This window comes from Glycine soja, chromosome 6, assembly GCF_004193775.1.
Source record: "Glycine soja cultivar W05 chromosome 6, ASM419377v2, whole genome shotgun sequence".
In the NCBI taxonomy this organism is placed as follows: Eukaryota; Viridiplantae; Streptophyta; class Magnoliopsida; order Fabales; family Fabaceae; genus Glycine; species Glycine soja.
The window spans coordinates 10,751,185-10,773,943 of NC_041007.1; the positions used below are offsets into that span (position 1 = coordinate 10,751,185).

Below are 22,759 nucleotides of genomic sequence, written 5' to 3' on the forward strand. Positions count from 1 at the left end.
AATTTATAATCTACCATTCTCTAAAACTTTTAAATAATGTAAGACTTTTGACCTATCCAATCAGAAAAAATATTTAAAAATTATGTTATCTATCATGATTTTATTCTTAAAAAACATTTAAATAGATCAAGGATGAAAAATATTTATATACTAAATAACTAATGCTTGATCCTGATTCTTAAGCACTGTGGGGCATTTAATTTGATGTATTGGAACAGAAATGGTATTAAAAAATTACATGATGCTTCGTTAACTAAACCAGTCGTCCTACCAAAAAAATAAAACCAGTCGTGCCTCAGTTATTTTAGGTAAACAAAGCAGATAATTAATCGTTTGGACCCGTTTCTGTGTGGACCCCTGTTGGTTTGCTTCTTTAAGACAGTACGTGTTATAGAACAATAAAGCATATAACACCAATCAATGGACGTTATTTCACAATGACATATCATAGGTTCCAAAAGTAAGATTGTAAGTATTAGCAAAATATAACAGGAGAAAAAAACTCATTACATTCTACTCCGACTGAAGTCACACGAAATAACGTGTTGTGCAGTCAAATTAGTTTCCTAATTCACAATATTATCCTAAGATAGTAAGATATACCTACTAGAGTCTTTTCCTATCCTATTTTATATGGTAAGTTTTCTAATTTCTATATACTCCTATATCTTTTGTTCAACCGCAAATTTCAGGAAAGTCAAGCTTGGAGTGCCATGCACCTTTTCTTTTTGTAATTAGCTTTAAAACAAGCATGCCTCAGCTTCTTGGCTTCTTCACTTAGTTCCAGTCCTGGTAATTTTTCCAACAACTTTTTATGCTCCTCCAACCTAGCAACCTCGTCTTCCAAACCCATTTCCTGCACCACAGACAAACAAACACTTTCAAAATTTGACCACTACCTAATAAAAACTAATGGTTAAGAATATTAAGACCAACAAATTAGTAAAAATTACAAGTTCTTAAGTATCATATCCGCGTGGGGTCCTACTCCTAGAATAGTAACCTTTGAATTTGTCATTCAGTAAAAACAAAATTGTTTACTCCTTGACTAAATAAGAAATGTTGTTTTCAGTTCAGGTGCATTAAATGTTATTTGGTCATTCTCATAGGACATATATACTACAGTAGCTAGGTATACCTTAACACTGTCGATGACCATTTGCAAGCTCTTGATTTTCCTACGAGGCCATCTCATGATGTTGAGCTCCCTGCACCTTTTCTTCAACATGGTTACCCCAACATTCATTTGCTTGGCAGCTTCATTTATGGGAACGCCAAAATACTTGCTTATTTCCTCAAATTCCAAAGCACATGGCCTCTTCTTCGTACTGCTGCTACTAGCTAGAGGACTCTGATCAATAATCTGCACTTTCTCTTTCTTCACACAAGTGGCAGAAACATTTTCAGTGGCCAATAAAGCATCCCCAAAACCCTTTTCCTGATTGCAATGAAACCCTTGGGGAACAACACTTTTCAATTGCTTTTGGTCCAACTCCTCCAAATCTTCATCAAGGGGTGGGAGGATGAAATCGAGGTTCCAACTTTCCAAATCCGGAAGCTCATTGCTTGGATATGGCGACTGTGGTGTCCAATCAAGGTGGGAGAAATAACCCTTTAATGGTGAAATCTCCATTATTCTGCACACCATTAAAAATAATAGTAAATAACACACACGGACAAAAAAGAAAAGAAACAATATCGTAGAAAGTTCCTACATATCAACCTCGAAAGTCACGAGAAACTACAACTGTTCCATAGGAACACTGATTCTGAATCATAGTAATTAAAGCAAAAAAACACAAAAAAAAAAGGAGCTTACTTGTGAGTGTCGTTTAGATGAGGAGAGCAAAAACAAGAGTTGTTGAGGGTATGAGGAATGATGTCAAGGTTGGGGAAATCGTTGTCGGAGACAAAGACAAAGTCCATGGCTGAGAGATAGAGAATGTAGAATGCGCCGCGCGTGTCAGAGTGTGTCTGGGAGAAAAGGGGGAAATGTGTGTTCTTTTTATAAGGTGACAAGATGATGTCGTCGTGTTTGTTTGGGAGAAAGGGTGGGTTAGGTTACTATTGTTCAGACCAAGTGTAAAGCGTCGTTCCGCGCGTTAAGTTTTGGAGTCCTCGAATCGAATGGCGAGTTCATAATCATATATATGCATTTGAGTTTGCATTAAGGCCTAATTACTCATTAATATTAAGTGGCAAGAACGAGGCTTACATACATCGTCAACAACTGAACTTCCACTCTTGCATCTACATTATCTTATCTTAATTTTCAAATAACAATCTCATTAATATATAATAGTTCTCTCGCAACTAATTAACCTGCGAATCAGTAAAATCTATCCCAGCAATTTTTCTTTCTTTCTTTTGAAGAAATTTTAAATCTTTTTAGAACATAAAACTTAAAAAAATGGAATGTTACCATATAGTACAAGTACTGCTGTTCTTTTGTGTGTATGAGCATGCGTGTGAGGGGTTTGTAAAAGCGTGTTTTTTTTTCCTTCATATATATCTTCTCATCATTTCATTTTTGAGGAAATGTTCTTATATGCAGATAGTTGTTCGTACAGTGCTAGTAACGCACGAAAAAATAAAGTACTCCTTATCTTATTTTTATAAGATGCAATTAACTAATTCCTGATTTTTTTTTAAAAAAAGAAAAGCTAGTCCCTGTGTTAAGATTAATGAAATTAGTTATCATAGTTAGTAGGATTAAATTATCTTTAATTTATATATATATATATATATATATATATATATATATATATATATATATATATATATATATATTTAAATTACCACTAACACTAATAAAATATTTTTATATTTTGAAATTAATCTCTTTTATCATATATATTAGTTTAATTTTCATTGGTTATGCATAAGAATAGTCAAAGCAGGTTTCCAACATATTTTTTATACAAGATAAAAACTATCAAAGAGCCTAAGAAACTAATGAATTCTAAATATTATTTATTGAACTCAAAAAAATACTCATAATAAGAATATTTTTTATGAAAAATAATTAATATAAAAGACATTTTAGATTGATTTTTATAAAAACAAAAAAACTCAACTCCTAATTTGAATCTTATAAGTAATACAGGAAAGGCTAGTGATATTCATTTCCTTAATTTTTAGAGAAATTACTATGTAATCTAAGACCACCACGTATTTATGATTTATAGTCTCAATTAATCTCCATCACATGTATTCAAGTTCTTTTATTTATAAAGAAAAACTTAATAATATTTTTTTACATGTCATGTGAAAATTAAAAGGAACCACGTGGTCCTAACTTGTAAATTAAGCACCTAATAATTTTTCTTATATGTTTAATTAATTTATTCGATATTGGATGAAAATAGGAGAAATGAAGATAAAAGAAAAAAAAAGTTCAAGAGAGAAAGTGATAGGTGATGTGATTAAAAAAAAAGAAAAGAAAGATAAGAGCATTTACAATAATAAATAATTATAATAATAAAACCTGACATGAATTTGTTTAGTTGATTGGGATATGTGGAAGAAATTTTTCTACCTGGGCACAACAAACTCGTTGTATTGCAACTTTGCAATGAATAACGACACCTATATATACGAAGTTGATTCCAAGAAACTTCTTCAAACACCATAATAAACAAATTTCTCTAGATAAACGTTTATGCACTATCAAAAGAATTATTTTTTATGATACAAATTCTAAGATGATTATGTGAAATCGTCTTAAAATATTATACGGTGACGATTTTATAAATACAAGGTTGTTTATTGAAAAAGATTTTACAAAAATTGTATTAGAAATTATCATTCAATGACGGTTTCGCAAAAATCTTTTTACGATGGTTGTCATTTTAAGATGATTTCTCAAAAATCTTCTTAGAATAATTTACTTGTTATATATTCAGTTTCTCTTTTTTTTTTTTTATAATTTATTTTGTTGTGTAGGAAGAAGATTCTGGTTGGTATTTAAGAACATCTAACTATGTTGTAGAACCTGTCATAGATGTGCAAATGAATGTGAGTGTTATTAAGGCTATAAGCTATATATAATACCGAGTCCTGTTCTTGCTATGGTGTTTATCTCAAATGGCATTAATAAGTTGTCTCTATTAGTACTTATGTTGTTGGCTTGTAGTGACCTTCAATTGTTGTATGTTTATATTTGGTTCTTAAATAATTATAATAATAAAACCTGACATGAATTTGTTTAGTTGATTGGGATATGTGGAAGAAATTTTTCTACCTGGGCACAACAAACTCGTTGTATTGCAACTTTGCAATGAATAACGACACCTATATATACGAAGTTGATTCCAAGAAACTTCTTCAAACACCATAATAAACAAATTTCTCTAGATAAACGCTTATGCACTATCAAAAGAATTATTTTTTATGATACAAATTCTAAGATGATTATGTGAAATCGTCTTAGAATGTTACACGGTGACGATTTTATAAATACAAGTTTATTCAATGAAAAAGATTTTATAAAAATTGTATTAGAAATTATCATTCAATGACGGTTTCGCAAAAATCTTTTTACGATGGTTGTCATTTCAAAACGATTTCTCAAAAATCTTCTTAGAATAATTTACTTGTTATTCAGTTTTTTCTTTTTTTTATAATTTATTTTGTTGTGTAGGAAGAAGATTCTGGTTGGTATTTAAGAACATCTAACTCTGTTGTAGAACCTGTCATAGATGTGCAAATGAATGTGAGTGTTATTAAGGCTATAAGCTATATATAATACCGAGTTCTGTTCTTGCTATGGTGTTTATCTCAAATGGCATTAATAAGTTGTCTCTATTAGTACTTATGTTGTTGGCTTGTAGTGACCTTCAATTGTTGTATGTTTATATTTATGAATTATATTCAAAATTAACTTTATAGAGTAAGCACCGAGTGATAAGAACATGTTCAGTATTTGTTGTCAAATAATTTAAAAAAAAATGTTCTCTAGCAAATAAAATTTGGGATATTTTATAATTATCACATATTATGTTCTTACTACCTTTGGATCCGAAATAACAGAGACAATAAAAATAGAAATAATGAAAGGTTTTGTTGTTGATGAGGAAAATAAAAAATAAAATGGAAACTCTTATCCAGAGACAAAGACTATTTCCACTCAAAATGGAAGTGAAGTTGGAACACAGGATAAAAATATTATTGTGAAGGCTTTGGTTCAGTTGAACTACTATTTTATCTAGAGGAAGTCCAAAAGCCCGATATGAGGTATTGGCTCTTGTGAATTGTAAAAATTATAAAATTCCATTCTTCACTAGTTTTATATTTTATGCTTTATGAGTTTTTTTCCTTCCTAGGTCTGGTTTGTTTAAATAACAATAACCTGTTATTTCTTGGCTTATGAGGTGTGTGCCTCAGAGGTTGGCATTGAATATGTTGGTGGTGCATTATTAGAGATTGAAATAAGGCTTGAAGTACGTGAACTAGAGCACGAAAGGGAGACAAAGGACTCAAATCCAGAGTCGAGCAATGAGGAGGTCATGGCTTTATATGTTATATGATCAATATATGATATATAATGATAGTTTGATCACTATGGCCGTTCTTAATGTACGTAATATGAAAGAATTGAGTACAGAATTAAAACAATAGCAACATGGCAGTAATTTCGTTGCAGTAAGCCAGTAACATAACATAAGTTATACTATAAAGCATTTTTGTTCTTTTTCGTAATCAGTTGGAATTTCGAATTTGTGATATTTTAAGGCATTCACTTATGCTGGAGTGTTACAACACTAATTCAAAACATCATATCTGAGTGCTTCTAATTTTATTGATTTTTTTAATTATAATATTGATACAAAATTATTTTCATAAAAAATAATAACAAATCTTTGTTAGAAACTTTGAACACAGACAAGATAAATATTTTTCTACGAACAAGATTTATCCGGATGAATTTTTATATAATACCACATCTACCTGAAATTTCTTAAGTCACAATTAGTTCCAAACTCACAATTGAATAAGCTACAGTGATTTTTTTAGCTGCGCGGTTGAGATAGCTTGTTGTTTGTGTTTCAAAGATATGCTACACATTTTTTAGTTCTCACGCGGCACTTTTAGGTCACAACTAGCCAGCCCAATTCAAGAAATGCAGGAGTTAGTGGTATGAATCTTTCAAACTAACGGCATCCTAAGGTGTTAGCATGTGGGGACTTAATTACTAGATTTTTAAATTATAAAGATTTTTTATAAAGTGTTTTTTACTATATAGTGACTTAATTTCCTAAAAAAAACTATAGTGACTTAATTATAAACTTGATAAAACTACAGGGAACTATAAATTATTTTTTTACCAAAAATAAATATATAATACATTTTAATTAAATAAAAATTAAAAGCTTCATTTGACTTTTTTTTTTTTTTTTTACATTTCAATCCCATCAAATCTCCATTTGATGCATTTTTTCAATCCCCCATTTGAATTTTTTTTCCCCAATTTTATGCCATCAATTCAATCCCCAATTATAACAGGTAAATGGCTAAAGGCACGGACACGATGGTTGGAATTCCTGGAGAAAATTCTGAAGAGTTGCAACTTGCAATTATATATATAAGTCGCATGCAGACAATTACTGTACATTTGTTCGCTAATGTCGGGAACACCTGATTTCCAAGCTCGGTACACCCGAGGTCAGCAATCCGGATTATTTAATATTTATCCTCATGGTTCAGTAAGAAAAGAAAAAGGTTTCATATTCAGTAAAATTTTAACAAACAATTAGGAAAGAAAAATAATAACACACTCCTAAAAGGAAAATAAGAAAAATAAATTAAAAAATCCTCGATTTAATCCTTTAAATATTAGGGTAACATCACATTAATCTTCTAATTTTTTTTCTTCATATTATTAATTTCTTAAAAGTTGAAGAGGGATTGTATTAGTTGCTTACAAAATCCATTATTAGAATTGACTTAAGTTGTATTTAATTTAAAGAAGAGAAATAGAGTAGATGAAAATAAAAAAGAAATAATTTTAAAAAGGAGAAATAAAATAAAAATAAAGTAATATGTTTTGTTGTTTGATTTAAAGGAAATATGTGAGAAATAATAATTTTTTTGTTTAAATAATCAATTTTTACTATTATGGAAGACATAATTTGCAAACTTAAATTTCTTCCAAATCATTTGATCGTATCAAACAACAACCCTCAGTTCCATTTGCGTACATTATTTTCGTCCACGGAAACAAACATAGCCTTAAAAATAGGGAGGTTGGAAAATTTGAAAGAAAAAAAAACATTAGTCACGTAAATCCATTTTTATGATCTAAATTGAGTCGCGGGAGATATAAAATTATCAGCAAATTTATTCTTTTTATCAATAGAATAAGGAAGGAAAGTCATTATACTTATAAAGTATAAACTGAGATGCTTTCGACTCGTAAATAATATGAAATGTTTGATTCAAGATTTTAAAAAATTATATCCATGGCCATCATGATTTTATCCTTTAAAAAAACTCAATAGATTAAAAGAAGAAAGGTATTTATATATTTAGTCTTAAATCTTAATTAACTCATAAGTAACGAGAACATTTTTAGATACTGCATCAGAAAAGGTATAAAAAAAATTACTACGTTTTGCTTCGTTTTTTTTATAGGCACTGCGTTTTTCTTTTTACTGAATATAGGCACTACGTTTTGCTTTGTTAATTAAACCAGTCATACCAAAAAGAATTAAACGAGTCATGTCTCGGTTATTTTGGGAAGACAAAGCAGCTAATCGTGTGACCCGTTTCTGCATCGTTGCCTGTTGGTTTCTAAGACAGTACTAATAACAATCAACGGACAATAATATTTAGAAAGACATTTTTTTTTGTGAATTATCAGTAAGACATATCCATTATCATAGGTTCCAAAAGTAATATTGTAACTATTAGTAAAAAAGATAATAGGAAAATAACTCATTAACATTATATTAAAAAACATTATATTCCCACACGTAATAACATGTGTTGTGCAGTCAAATTAGTTTCCTAATACACAATATAATATAAACCCAAGATAGTAAGATATACCTACTAGAGTCCTTTAATTCCAATCCCATTTTATATGGTTTTTCTAATTTCTGTTTACTCCTATGTCTTTTATGATGTTTCACGCGCACATTCCAGGCAATAAGCACGAAAGTCAAGCTTGGAGTGCCATACACCTTCTCTTCTTGTAATTAGCTTTAAAGCAAGCTTGCCTCAGCTTCTTGGCTTCTTCACTTAGTTCCAGTCCTGGTAATTTTTCCAACAACCTTTTTTGTCGCTCCAACCTTGGAACCTCGTCTTCCAAACCCATTTCCTGCACCACAGAACAAAAATTTTCAACCATTGATCACTACCTAATAAAAACTAATACCTAAGACCAACAAATTAGTAAAAAATACAAGTTCTTAATTTTCCTATCCGCGTGGGGTCATACTCCTAGAATAGTAAACTTTGAATCTGTCATCAAGTAAAAACAAAATTGTTTACTCCTTGACTAAATAAGCACGGGATATTGGAAAAATCCAAAGAGAAAGTTGTTTTCAGTTCAGGTGCATTAAATGTAGGTCAAATTCATAGAATATATATAGTAGCGAGCTATTAGGTACGTACTTTAACATTGTCGATGAGTAATTGCAAGCTCTTGAGTTTCCTATGTGGCCACCTCGTGATGCTGAGCTCCCTGCACCTTCTTTTCAACATGGTTAGTCCCACATTCAATCTCTTCGCTGCTTCAGTTATGGGAACCCCAAAATGCTTCTTTATCTCATCAAACTCTAACACACACGTCCTCTTCTTGCTGCTACTGGACACTGGCAATGGCCTCTGATGAATAATGTTCTGCACCTCCTCTTTCTTCAAATAACTCGCAGTGGCTGACCCATTTTGATTTTGAATCGCGAATGAAGCTTCCTCAAATTCCAAAGCACAAGGCTTCTTCCTCGTAGTGCTGTTACTAGCTAGAAGCACTGGCAATGGACTCTGATCAATATTATTCAGCACCTGCTCTTTCTTCACACAAGTGGCAGAAACATGTTCAGTGGCCAATAAAGCATCCCCAAAAACCTTTTCATGATTGCAACGAAGCCCTTCGGGAACAACAATGTTCGAGGGCTTTTGGTCCACCTCCTCCAAATGTTCACCAAGGGATGGGAGGCTGAAATCGAGGTCCAGATTTTCCAAATCCGGGAACTCATTGAAGCAAAGGTGGTTGCTTGAATATGGCAACTGCGGTGTCCACCAATCAAGTTCGGAGAAACCCTCCAATGGTGAAACCTCCATTATTCTGCAGTTTCGAATTCATATATACACCATTAAAAAATAAATAACACACACGAACAAAAAAATAATAAGGAGCCAGAATAAAGAAAACAAACAGTATAACACTAGTATAAGACAATATATATATATATATATATATATATATATATATATATATATATATATATATATATATATATATAAAAGATCCTATCAACCTCGAAAGTCTCGAGAAATTACTGTTCCATAGGAACACTGATTCTGAATAAAACATAGTAAATGCAAAACAGAAAGAAGAAAGGAGCTTACTTGTGAGTGTGGTTTAGTTGAGCAAAGGAAAAAGATGAGGTGAAGGTATGAGGAACGTTGTCAAGATTGGGAAAATCGCGGTCAGAGACAAAGACAAAGCCCATATCGGAAACGACTGAGAGAACTGAAAGAGGGTGTGGGGAATGCGCGTCTCTCTGTAAAAGAGTGTGTATTTATAAATTTGGGGAAAAGGAAAAGGGAAAGGAGGTGGGGGGGGTTACAACTTACAAAGTTACAATTGTTAAGACGAAGTGTTGTTCCGTTAAATTTTGGCATTGAATGCTATATATAACGAGGGGCTGCATCATAATCATAATCATATGCATTTGAGTTTGCATTAATTACTCATTAATATTAAGTGGGAATGAGGCTTATTCATTCATTCTCCCTCACGCATACATACATACATCTGCATGCCGTGAACAACTCAAGTTCAACTCTTGCTTCTCCCTTATCTTAACTAAATTTACAAATTAACAATCTCATTTTTAATATCTACATATTTTTTATTCATAAATTATATATCTTTCAATATATATAACTGTTTATATTTCCTTCCTAAACCTTCAAAACATAATTATTATTGTTACTACATTTTTCAATTGTTTTTTCTTTTTTATTTTTATTTTAAAAATACAAATAAAGATAAAGGCACAAAGTGTTTTTTTCCAACTGATAAAAATAATAGTTCTCTCGCAACTAATTAACTAGGGAATGAGTAAAATCCAACCTAACATTTTTTCTTTCTTTTGAAGTAATTTTAAATCTTTTGGAAACATAAAAAATGGAATCTTAAGTAGAATTAGAAATTCCGTAAAAAAAATAGAATATATTAGAAGTTAGAAACATATACAAGTATTATTTTGTGTGTAAGTGCATGCGGATGAGGGGTTGTAAAAGCGTGTTTTTCCATATGTATATTCTCATCATTTCATTTTTGAGGAAATTGTTGTTATGTACGTGCAGCAGACGGTTGTTCATATACAGTAACGCACTAAAAAATAGTGAAGTACTGCCTATTTTGTTTTTTTAAGATGCAATTAACTAACTGTAAAAAAAAATGCAATTAACTACTCCCTATGTTAAGATTATGCAAATTAAGTAACGTAGTACTAAATTTATCTTTGATTTATATAAGAGTTTACACGCACTGATATTAGTAATCACAAATTTCTATTTAAATTACTATTAAATAATTATTTTATAAGTTAATAAATTTATCATAAAGTGTAATTAGATATTTTGTAAATTTTTTTTACAAAAATTACATGCCATTTTCTCTCTCTATATATATGGGACGAAACCAAAATTTAATTAATTCTTAATAAGTGCAAAATTAATTTCTTTATAATTAGGATCGAAAAAAGTATATTTTAGGAGGTCTAGAATTGTTCTTTTGAAATGTCTCATGCTAACATGATACCAAAGATATTAGTTAGGTATAACATGAGATGGTCTTTGATGTTCTTTTAAACATATCTAAATCATTAATGTGTCACACAATAATAGAGGTCGATAAAAATAATGTTTTAAAATTTTAAGGGATAAAATAAATATTTAGAAAAACTAAAATTAAAACTCATTTATTTTACGAGGGCTAAAAATATTGTATAAAATCTATAATCAGTATAATGTATATCTTATTTTTAACATAAATAATGTAACCCTCAAAAAACATAAATAATATACAAAAATTTCTTAACATAAATATTTTTTTATAAAACTAATGAATTCTGTTTTAAAATATTTTCTTAAAAAATTTAAAATTTAAAATTTCATTTTTCTTCTAAAAGATGAGAAATTAAAATCCTCTTCTCCTAAAAATACCGTATAACATCAATCGGGAGAAACACATATAACTACCATATTAATCATATTTTTTCTCTTTTTCATTTATTTTTTTTTCACCCTCATAATTTTAATTTTTTTTATTCAAACACAAAATTTTAAAAATAAAAAAATTTCAATTGAAGTATTTAAAATTTAAAATTTCTCAAAATTTTAAATTTCTTCGTCCAAACACACTTAAGGAATTAAAGTCATTGTAAATTAAAATTCTTGTAATTAAATCTCCATATACTAATACCTTTATAACGCCATTAGTTTGTGTTGATTGGATATTGTGCTGAGTGGATATCCTAATGAAGTAAGGTTTCTAAATCCCGTAAAAAGAAAATTCTAAATTCCTAATTTCATTAGTTGGTTGGGATACGCATAAGAAACTTTTCTGCCTGTGCACAGCAAACTCATTGTATTGCAATGAATGCCAACTATACGAGGTTGATTCCAAGAAACTTCTTCAAAGCACCATTAACCATTCTAGCTCTCTGGAAAAACTTATGAAAAGTTAAAGCTCAATGCAATGTGCATGCCCTATTTGCGATGGCTTTATCATATTCATATCAGATCAATATATGATATATGGTAATTTCACAATGGCCATTCTTAGTGTACTATATATGAGAGAATTGATTTATGCCCGGCCCCGACCAAAAAGCAGCATGTATGCATGGCAGCGCTAAGATAAGACAAATTAAGTCAGAAAACTCAACAAATTAAAACAAAAGCAACATGGCAGTAATTTCGTTACAGTAACACAATATAAGTTGTACTGTAAAGCATTTTTGTTCTTTTACGTAGGTAGTTGGAATATTTGTGATATATTTTAAGGCATTCACTTATACAGCAGTTCTACAGACACTAATTCATACGCATCAATATCCTGAATGTTTCTAATTAATCTTACTGAAATTTTTATATAACACCATATCTACCTGAAAATTTTGAAGTCACAAACTCACTAATTGAATAAGCTGCAGTGATGCGCGGTTGAAGTCACAAACTCAGTAATATCCTGAATGTTCTCATCCGGCACGTTTAGGTCACTACCAGCCCAGTTCAAGAAATGCATAACTTAGTATGTTAGTAGTTAGTGGTATGAATCTTTCAAAATAACTGCCTTTGTAAGGTTTTAGTATGTGGGAGGACATAATTACAAGACTTTTAAATTGTTAAGTTTTTTTTTAAGTGTTTTTAGCTATAGGAACTTGATTAAAAACTTGATAAAACTATAGGGATCTACAAATTAATTTAACCAAAAATAAATATATAATATATTTTAAATAAATAGAAAACAAATTCTTCGTTTGATGCTTTTTTTTTTTTTTTTTTTTTTACATTTCAATGCTGTCAAATCTCCATTTGATGTATTTTTTCAGACCCCCGTTTCATGTTTTCCTTGTCAATTTTATGTCGTCATTTCAATCCCCAATTATATGCCATTTCAATTATAACAGTTTCATCATATATTTCAACTTGGTCTTGAATCTTCCGGTCTTCCCGTATGCATGTTTCTGTGTGGGTGTTACCCATTTCTTGTATTTTTTGCACATCTTGTACGTGCCTTTAATATTATTCTTTTCTTTGCCGTTATAAAAAAATATAATGTAAATGGCTTAATCAAAAAATAAAATAAAATGAAATAATAACATATTAATCAAAAAATAAAAAAATAACATATCAATGAAGTGATGCCAGAGTCGGTAGTATAACAAGATAACGTTTAATTCGCTGTATTGCACAGCATTTTTCAATGTGTGTTATTTATGATCCAGAATTAAAGTCAATTTTATGACCCACAATTTTGGAGGAGAAACCTTTGCTTTCTGAAGTAATCCAGAACATAAATAGTGGTCTTATTTATGTTATGCAGAAACTCTCATGAATCGCTTCACACTATATAATGCGGCTAATTAATTTTAGCTGAAGTATTTGGATACGTCTTTGGTATATGGGCTCTATTCCAATGTAAGCATGAAGAATCATGGACCCTCTCAATGTTAATGAGCCCAAATCTAACAAGGCTAAACTTTCTTTTTTTTTTACACAAACAAGGCTAAGCTTAAGGTATTATAAACGTGTTGAATTGATATTTTGGAGTTTGAACTTAAATCAAGATAGGCTGAAACTTTTACTTCAAAAACAAAAAATGTTAGGCTAAAACTAGACAAACAAAAATCAGAATAAAAAAAAACGCAATGAATGTAATTTAATTGGTAAAATACATGTTAAGTTTTTGAGATAACATGAGTTACTTTTTGACGAGATCCTACTCTATTCCCATAAATCACGCAGCTTTTGCAGGACCCTCCAATTTCCATAAATCACGCAGCCGATTATCAAATTCTCACAAAAAAATAATCAACTAAATTATTTTTTATTATTATATAATAATGTTTAATATTGTCGCGAATACGATGAATTGATAAAGTTCGTGGCACAATTATTCTGTTTAAAGGGGGAAAAAGGATGCTTAGCGAAAGGAAAAGTGAGGAGCACGGGACATAAGAAATGCCACAGAGACGTAAAAAATTGGAGACTATTTCAATTTAATTACTACTATAATATATTTAAAGTGTTATTTTTTATTATCATTTAATTACATATATTTAATGTATCATAAGATTATTGATTTTATAATATATAGTTAATATTAATATGCTAGTGAAGATAAATATTTATTTTTGTATAACTAAATTGATAGGTCAATATTTAATATAAAGTATATTATAATTAAAATTCATAAAAATAATTTTTTAATTTATAAATATATATATATATATATATTAAATTTATAATGGATAATTATTGATAAAAAAAATTTAAAAATATATCGAAACTTAATGAAAAAGTAAAAAAGACAAATAGTTTTTTTTAACTGGAAAGAGAAAAATATTTAAAAAAGATTAATTTGTGGAAAAGTAATGTGTATAATACATATTCAATTAAAAGAAGATAAATAACATTGAAAATATCTAATTTAAAAATTAATTTTTAAATTGTATATTTTAATCTAAAATGTAGAAATAGAACAATATCTGACTAACTGATAATTTAAAAATACATGAAAATTAATCTCTTCAATAACACGACAAATTCGTTAGGTTTTAAACTCTTTCATTTTTTGAATAATTGTTTTAAAGAAAGACCACGAGCTTAAAAATAAAGAGTTTTGACTCTTTCAAATTAAGAACTTAACGTAGAAAATAAAAAAATTATTAATAAACTTAAAGAAATAAATTTAAACAAGATTGGTTGTATTAAATTTACTTTATAAAATTGTTAGCACAGCTAATTTGAGATTTTAGATTCTTTAGCCAAAATTTAGGATTTGATTCACGGTTTGGAATTGTAGTTACAATATAATGTATTGATTTACCTTAAAATTAACTGAATAAGTATGGGAATTGTTTTGAATAAATTTATTTTAAAAAAATTAAGATAAGAAAAAAATACAAGTTAAAATTAGTTCTTTATTTTTTATTGATAAATATTAATTATTTATTTTTATTAGAATATTTATGAGATAGATTTGAATTTGTGACTTTTTTTTATTTTTTGTTGTTGTTAAAATTGAATTAGTTAAGATAGAATATTTATAATAATAACTTTTCATTAACTAATAATTGAATTAGTTTTGTAAAAATACTCTTAGCTAATCATTTAGTTACATGCCAAATAAAAACATCATATACCTGACCGATTAAGTAGGAGTGGAATCAAATGCGCATTGATTGTTTAGGCGTACAAGAAAAAAATGAAATTTGCGAGAAGCAAATGATGAGGAATGTGATGGAGAGGTTCATTGATTGAAACTTCAATTGTTGGGAGTTTTGGGCCATTTTTGTTGTCTGCTTCACGACAAGACGTTTTTCCCATGCGCCACCCTCTCATCAACACCTTACGCCTCCACGCCCCAACGCCTTGTCTTATCTTTTCTATTTTCTATTTTCTAACTCAACTACTTTTCATTTTTTTTTTACAAAAGTAAATCATTTTAAATTTTTATAAAAATTTTCCCATATTTTTTATCAAAAAAATTTAGTTAGTGAGTGTTTTTATTAAAAATATTAATAAAGTATAATGATAATACTAAATATTATTTTGTATATAAAATCTTTTACTGTTAATGTCTTAAAAATACTTATTAAAACTCTATCTCTTTCTTTCTTTTTTTGTTTAAGATAAGTTTATCTCTTTCTTTTTTTTTTTTTTAAGTCTATCACTTTCTGTGTGTGCTTTTATAAGCTCAATAATGGAGATTTATTAGTGTACTAGCATGTGAATTACATTCCAAAAAAAAAAGTACGTGAATTACATCTAAAAAATGTTTGTTTTTTATGAAATTAAAATTTTTAATTAATAATTTTTTTAAATATATAAATTATATTATAAATTAAAATTTATAATAAATAATTTAAAATTTGATGTATAAATTTTATATTTATGATAAAAAAATAAATTAAGAATAAAAATATTTTAATTATTGAAAATACACATTTTTTTAACAAAAATCAATTTAAAGGTAAAGATTAAAAAAAATATAAGTAGAAAGAAATAGTTGATTAAGAACATAAAGTTTGATATAGTTTAGAGATTTCTTTTTTTTTTTTTTTGACTAATTACAAGATTCTGGTGTTCAGAAGTATACTTCAAAACAAAACAAAATACATAAAGAATGTTTTATTGACAGTCCAAAAAGAGTGAATTTTTAACTTTTTCAAGTTTTATACTTTAATTTATAACATAAGAATAGATGTCAAATTAAGTTTATTTTGAATCTTAATTGGACTCAGAAAAAAAAAACTTCTCTTTTGAAGAAAAATAGAATTCTAATTAGTGTTTTTACATTATTATACGTTAAATAAGAAAATTATAAAGGACAATAATTAAAATTATATTGATAATTATAAAATGCAAAAGAATGTTCAAACATAACCCTAGTTTCAAGTTTTATATAACGTGTGTCTATAAACATATTAAAACAAGTTAAAAAAATATTCAGTGCATAAGAACATAAAAGTTGTTTGATAACAAAAACTTTGTTAAGTTATTCAAAATCATTAGTGAGATGTACTATGTTTTTAGTATTTTTATATTACGTATATGTACGGACACCTAATAATAATAAAAAAATTCAATGTAGTTTCTTGCTTGTCGTCGTTGAATGATAAACTTTAGCAAACAGCAGGTGCAGCATGTGACAGTGTGTTAAGGTGGAGGTGGCGGTGGAGGAGTGACAGAGGCACCGTTCGTAGCGCCTGGATCCGCCGTATGTATCTTATGACGTTTACACATTACTACACTACCCTAGCTTGGTCCCATCCCTCTACAAATACTACGTTATAAAAGAGTACGTAGGATAGAAAAATGTGGAAGAAAAGATTAAAATAAAAATCAGTCGTTTTAATTGAAAAAAATAGTTAATCAACAATTTAAAATTTTAAATATTAAAATTAAACTCTAAAATTATATATAAAATATGACTTATATATTCACTTTGAAAACAATAGAGCTTTTGTGTTATATCTTTTTTCATTTTATATGAATTGGGGAGCTTTAGCTTATCTTTATAGAACTGTTGCGGTGGCTCTGATTTTGGGACCTGAAAATCCAAATCATATCTCTGTAGAGCTATGTTGATGCAGATCAAAACTGGATATTAACTTAAACACGCATTGGTTCCAACAGCTCCCCCTCATGACTATATCCCTACCATATGGACTGATTTTATTAGGATAACTTTCCTTCCTAGAATTTGGATCTTGTTTGTCTTCACCTTCTTTATTACATATAAAAGAAAACAACACAGATTTGAATTGTGCTTTTTAGTTACGTATTATTCAAACTCCAAACCAAACACACCCATAAATGTTAACATCAATAAAAAAAAACTAATTCTTCCTTAGATTAAAAATCATATTTAGAATGTGAAGTGAAGACTCTCCGGGATACATTGAGTCATATTACTTTTTTCAAAAAATAGTTCTTTTTAGATTGTTTTGCAACAAACAATGCTAAAATAATACTTGTTATTGGCTTATTGCATGTGGAATGATGGTATGTGTTAAAATTTGCATTATTCCTGCCACTCACGTCATCCACTCAGATAACCCGCAAAGATAAAAGTAAAACCTTGTGTATACCTGTTACTCCTTTATGAAAAACCAAACACGCCCTTCCAAAATTAAAGAGAAAAACAAAAAAGAAATTTAAAAAAAAAAATTGGGGGCCATAAGATGACAATGATGCGAAGTGGGGTTGTCTTAGCCAGTTTCTGCTTCCCAAAGCATCAGTGACTCTTTTTTTATTTTTCCCTTCCATTTTTTTAAATTATTATTGTATTTAAGCTTAAATATGATTTTTTATATATTTTTATTTTACAATTTATTTTTTTATTCTATTAATTAATATTTTTTATTTTTTATTTTTAATATTTATCATTAGTCTAAATTTATTAAATGATGAAATAACAGTGTATTAACTTATCAAATGTTAAGTCGTCATTTAATATATCAAAAGCAAAAATTTGGACATATCAGATAGTAAAATAATAAACATAAAAAATATATTATATGAAACACAAATTTAAGGCTTTTAATTAAAATTTTCAAATAACAAAATAAAAAAGACCAAATTAAAAAATTCTGCGGATTCCTCAGCCAATGTTCCGACGTGCTCTCCTCTCCCTCTCTTCTCTCTTCTCCAACTGTACATGTTACAAAACCTGACCTGTCTCTTTCCTTTTCTTTTGTCAAAAACCCAACACCTAACCGTTTTGGTGAGTGCTGTAGTGAAGGGGCATCACACAGTGTCTTTTCTTTGACCTTTTGGTTTCCAATGGGAACTGGATTTCCACACTTTCACTTTCCATACTCCTCCTATTGAGCACTATAATAGCACCAACCAACTTGTTCAAAAGGACTACAAGGTTGGTTTTTTGCATTCCCATTTCCCGGTTTGTTATCTTAACTGCTTAAAGTAAGCAACTTGGTTTCTTGCAATTGGTTTTTGGGAGCTGTTAGGAGAAGGGTTAATTGATTGTGCTTTGAAAAGTAACCACCTTCGCTTACCCTTGTTTGCTGGAAATTTTGCAACTTTTGATGTTTTTAAGGATTGGGTCGGGTTTGCTTTTGAGGGTTTATTTTATTTAGATTTAATACAATGTGAGTGATGGTGAAGATTCAGCAAAAACTGAAATTTTGCTTTTTAAGTTTAATTTTTTGTCTTCTGTGGATCCAAAATTGTCTCAGAGAATTGTATTTTATATGGATGCTGATGTACTATTTCAGACAACTATATGCTGTGTAGGATAATCACCTTTTGGTATCTTATTAGTTGTAGAGAAGATGTTGCCTCCTTCTTTATCTGTCTTCTTAACTTGGGTTGTTGTCATTGTGTATTTTATCAAGGGCTTTTAGCTTTCACTGTCTTGGTCTAAAAGGTGGTTCTGATTTTGATTTTGATCTGTTTCTCTTTTTCTTTGGCAATGCCTTTCCCTTTTACCCTCTTCACTCTCGCTACTTGACTTTGAATTTGCAATCATTTTTTGTTTTTTGAATATTTCCTTTTATGCATTAGGTGGTCCTTCTTCCTTTACTTTCATTCATGGGAAAGGTCACAACTTCTGCAACCCAGCCTGTATCTCAAGAAGCTTCCAATTATGATGAGGTTTTTATGCAGCAGAGCTTGCTCTTTGATGATAGTCTGAAGGTACTTATGATCTTGTACTTGCTATTTAGTTGGGAATATTGTTTATTTTTTATGATAGCTCTTTGATTCAAGAGCCCTTGTTTTCACTGTTAAGACTTAAGATCATTGTCCAATGCATCTGTGGCTCTATTTTAGAACAGTCTTCTTAATTAAAGTGTTTTGCTATTTTTTTTATTATTTCGTCTCTGTTCCTAGGATTTGAAGAATCTGAGAGCACAATTATATTCAGCAGCTGAATATTTTGAACTCTCATACTCCAACGATGACCAAAAACAAGTGTGAGTTGCTGTGCTAGAGCTGGTCGATATTTATACTGATACTGCAATATCTTTAAAATCCTCTATTTATTGTTTCTTACTTTCTTTCTGTTTTTATCTAATGTCTGCAGAGTGGTAGAAACATTGAAGGATTATGCCATCAAAGCTCTTGTAAATACAGTGGACCATTTAGGTTCTGTGACCTACAAAGTAAATGATTTGTTGGATGAGAAAGTCGTTGAAGTTTCTGTAGCAGAACTACGGGTGTCTTGTATTGAACAGGTATACCTAACCATCTCCATTCAGCTTCAGATAAAGAAAGTCTACTCAAGCAGTGCTGAAAGTTGTTGCTAAGATGAAAATTTGATACCGCTATCATATATTGAAATGAGCAATATGAAAAAGTTATCTTTATTGCCTGTGATGCTGAGAATTAATATCATGAAGACATGCTGAAAAGCATTTTCATGTATAGCTCTTTTTTCACTGATAGACTCCCGGACATTTATAAAATATCCAGTTATCTGAATGTTTTATTGTTCAGTGCTTAGTGTTGTATTCTTCAGAGAAACTCCTTAAGTTATCTGCATATAATTGAAGACATTTTCATTCAATCATCCAAAAAAAAAATGGAAAGATCTGCAGTCACATAACATTTTTAGGTCATAATTGAGAAACTCTTGAGAAGTTTCATTTGCTAGTCTGCAATCAGAAAACAGTTTTGGGTCTAATTGAGAAATTCTTGAGAAGTTTCATTTGCTTCTGTTTTATTTTATCATGATAGTATTATTAGATGAACTTGATGGGTGTGTTGAATTTGCTAAAAAAAGTAAGCAAAAAACAGAAAAAAGTATTTGTTCCATGTTTGGTTTTAGAATGGTCATGGGACGAAACAAAACAATAGATGAAGCACAGGACAAAGTTGTAAATATTTGTTACTCACTAAATCAGTTGATAACTTCTCACGCACATAATCCAAAAGTAAAAAAAAAAAACATTAATTTGGCTAAATCTTATATCACAACCCCTTCCTCCACCATCAAAACTGTTTGTGTTGTGCATCAACCACTAAACACCACATGAAACAAGTTATGCTATAACCCGGCTTCTTGTACCGTGTTGTTTTACTTGTCATGTCCCTCTGTATGTGTCAAACACTACAATCTCGATAAAGTACATTTTTGTTCTTTAACAAATGGCAAGTACAATAATAACAACTTGGAGAGTAATATGATTTTATTACATCAGATAATGGTAGTTGGTGAATGTACCTTTGGAAAACTGTATCTGGCAAAAGTATAATTGTAAGAACATGAAAGATCAATAGAACTGTCATCCTTAGCTAATGTGGTTGGTGGCTAATATTGATGGCCATAGTGAATTATCTGTATTTTATTCATAAATTTTTAGTAAAAGGCTTGATTTGACAATACCCTGTTAATTGTGTGGCTGTTTGGTGCAATATTTAAATACCATGCCCCATTCAATTCTGTGCAGAATTTTGCATCTGCAGCTGTGGCTTTGAACACTGACCCTAGTTGATATTATTGAAGTTTGAATTATTATCATATTAGAGAAGAGAAACTTTATAAGGATCACTAACATTGTGTTTCCTTAATGTGGTAAATTAGAGAATAAAAACGTGCCATGAGTATATGGATCATGAGGGACGTACCCAACAGTCATTGGTGATCAGTACTCCAAAATATCATAAGCGTTATATCTTGCCAGGCAAGTATCTTGAATTTTCCTCAACTTTTTCTTCTTATGGTGCTGCTTTCTTTTTCCATTTCTATTATATTTAGTTTCTATTACTGTTGAAAAGTATGTTTGTGATGTTGAATGATCACATATTCACATTCCTTAAATTCATAAGTTCAGTTGGGGAGACCATGCATGGTGCCAACCGCACAAAGTCAAAACATGTGGGGTACAACCTAGATGACGAAGATGAATGGCCTAACTTTAGGAATGGTATCTCTTGCTACCCTAATATTTTAATTCCACCAATCTAGGGGTTAACCTTAAGTATAAACTTATATTCCTTTTATTACGTTTGTATCCCAAAGCTGTTCGAGCTACTATCAGAGAAACACCACCATCTACAGCAAGGTAACAACAAATTCCACTTATTATTATAGGATTGATCTAGTCATTGTCTCAATGAGGATCTTGATGTAAATCTTTACTGTGATGCAGAAGAGGGCGCTCCCCATCACCATCTTTACAACCTCAGAGATCTGGAGCTTTTTCATTCACTTCGACCATGCCTAAAAAAGATTTAGGTTGTATGCACATAGTATACTAAATCTCAATTCTCGAGTTTATTTGGTTATTACTGATGTCTTCCATATTGATTCCTTATATTTCTTTGTCATTTTCACATAAAGGATGAAGATATACATCTCATTATGTTTGGATTTACAATCTTGTTACATGTACTGAAGAGAGGCGATCGGTTTCACCATACCGGTTCCCCCTTCTACGCACTGGATCTCGGTCATCAAGTAGGCCTACAACACCTAAAATAAGCAGACCAACCACTCCAAATCCAAGCAGACCCACCACACCAAATCCTTCTAATGCAACACAAAGGGTGAGTAACGTGAATCATGGTTGTTTTCTCAGCATGTCACCTATAAATTCTGTAGTTTCCTTAACTGCATCTCCATTTATGTTTCCACCAGTACCCTTCAGAGCCGCGCAAATCATCTTCAATGCGATTATCCGCAGAAAGAGACCATGGCAAAGAACTAGAACAATACCCCAGTAAGAGTAAACGTCTCCTGAAGGCCTTACTAAGCCGGCGCAAGTCTAAGAAGGATGACATGCTATACACATACTTGGACGAGTACTGATACTATAAAACCTATAGAAAGCAAGGGAAACAAGTCAATTTTGCTTGCTAGTTTGATAGGTTGCACTTTGTCATTTAAAATGAACGTTTATACGGTAATTTTCTTTTATCTGTATTTTAAATTAAGTGTAACTAAGCACACAAAATTATGATGTGTGATAATGTAATAGTTCAAGCTTTATTTTCAAGATGAATGTTATATAATCGAGTAAATTTGGCTTCATTTTCTGTCTTTTGTAGCAACTTGAAATTCAAGGTGTCCAACTATTTTCACTGTGACCTACTAATCTTGGGTATGTTAAATGCAATTCAATGATTTTACATATATTTTTCGGTCTTAAATATTATTTAAAAAAAATGAAAGATGTCAAAATGTGTCCTTGTCAATGCTCATAATATCTTGCACCTAAAGTGGATGCGCATCAATTCAGATTCGAAGTTACAGCCAACTACTATAACCTATACTGTCATTTTCCTTCTGAATAAATGCATTTAAAAGTTATTTTTAAATATTGTACCA

The 22,759-nt window shown here is 30.0% G+C and overlaps 3 protein-coding genes across 5 annotated transcripts; 1 reads left to right on the top strand and 2 right to left on the bottom strand.

Annotated features, from left to right (window-relative positions):
* Positions 1-421: 421 nt before the first annotated feature.
* On the bottom strand, positions 422-2,218 carry LOC114415563 (protein RKD4-like). Its single transcript, XM_028380324.1, has 3 exons — positions 1,820-2,218; positions 1,139-1,637; positions 422-856 (listed from the first exon to the last, which is right to left on the bottom strand). The coding sequence occupies exons 1-3, from the start codon at positions 1,924-1,926 to the stop codon at positions 698-700; spliced, it is 765 nt and encodes a 254-aa protein (XP_028236125.1). The 5' UTR covers positions 1,927-2,218; the 3' UTR covers positions 422-697.
* A 5,754-nt stretch (positions 2,219-7,972) lies between these two features.
* Positions 7,973-9,769, bottom strand: LOC114414035 (protein RKD5-like). The gene is made up of 3 exons (XM_028378406.1): positions 9,574-9,769; positions 8,617-9,289; positions 7,973-8,320 (listed from the first exon to the last, which is right to left on the bottom strand). The coding sequence occupies exons 1-3, from the start codon at positions 9,675-9,677 to the stop codon at positions 8,162-8,164; spliced, it is 936 nt and encodes a 311-aa protein (XP_028234207.1). The 5' UTR covers positions 9,678-9,769; the 3' UTR covers positions 7,973-8,161.
* Positions 9,770-18,056: 8,287 nt separating this feature from the next.
* On the top strand, positions 18,057-22,465 carry LOC114415564 (protein ABIL2-like). Of its 3 annotated transcripts, none has more exons than XM_028380326.1 (10): positions 18,057-18,343; positions 18,994-19,125; positions 19,321-19,403; positions 19,514-19,664; positions 21,014-21,113; positions 21,264-21,356; positions 21,452-21,494; positions 21,582-21,667; positions 21,830-21,978; positions 22,070-22,465. In XM_028380326.1, exons 2-10 carry the CDS (start codon positions 19,021-19,023, stop codon positions 22,238-22,240), a joined length of 981 nt encoding a protein of 326 aa, XP_028236127.1. In that variant the 5' UTR covers positions 18,057-18,343; positions 18,994-19,020; the 3' UTR covers positions 22,241-22,465. The 3 variants fall into 3 exon arrangements, with proteins under 3 accessions (XP_028236127.1, XP_028236129.1, XP_028236128.1); XM_028380328.1 differs by lacking the exon at positions 18,057-18,343 and adding an exon at positions 18,353-18,393; XM_028380327.1 differs by lacking the exon at positions 18,057-18,343 and adding an exon at positions 18,390-18,467.
* Positions 22,466-22,759: the final 294 nt, after the last annotated feature.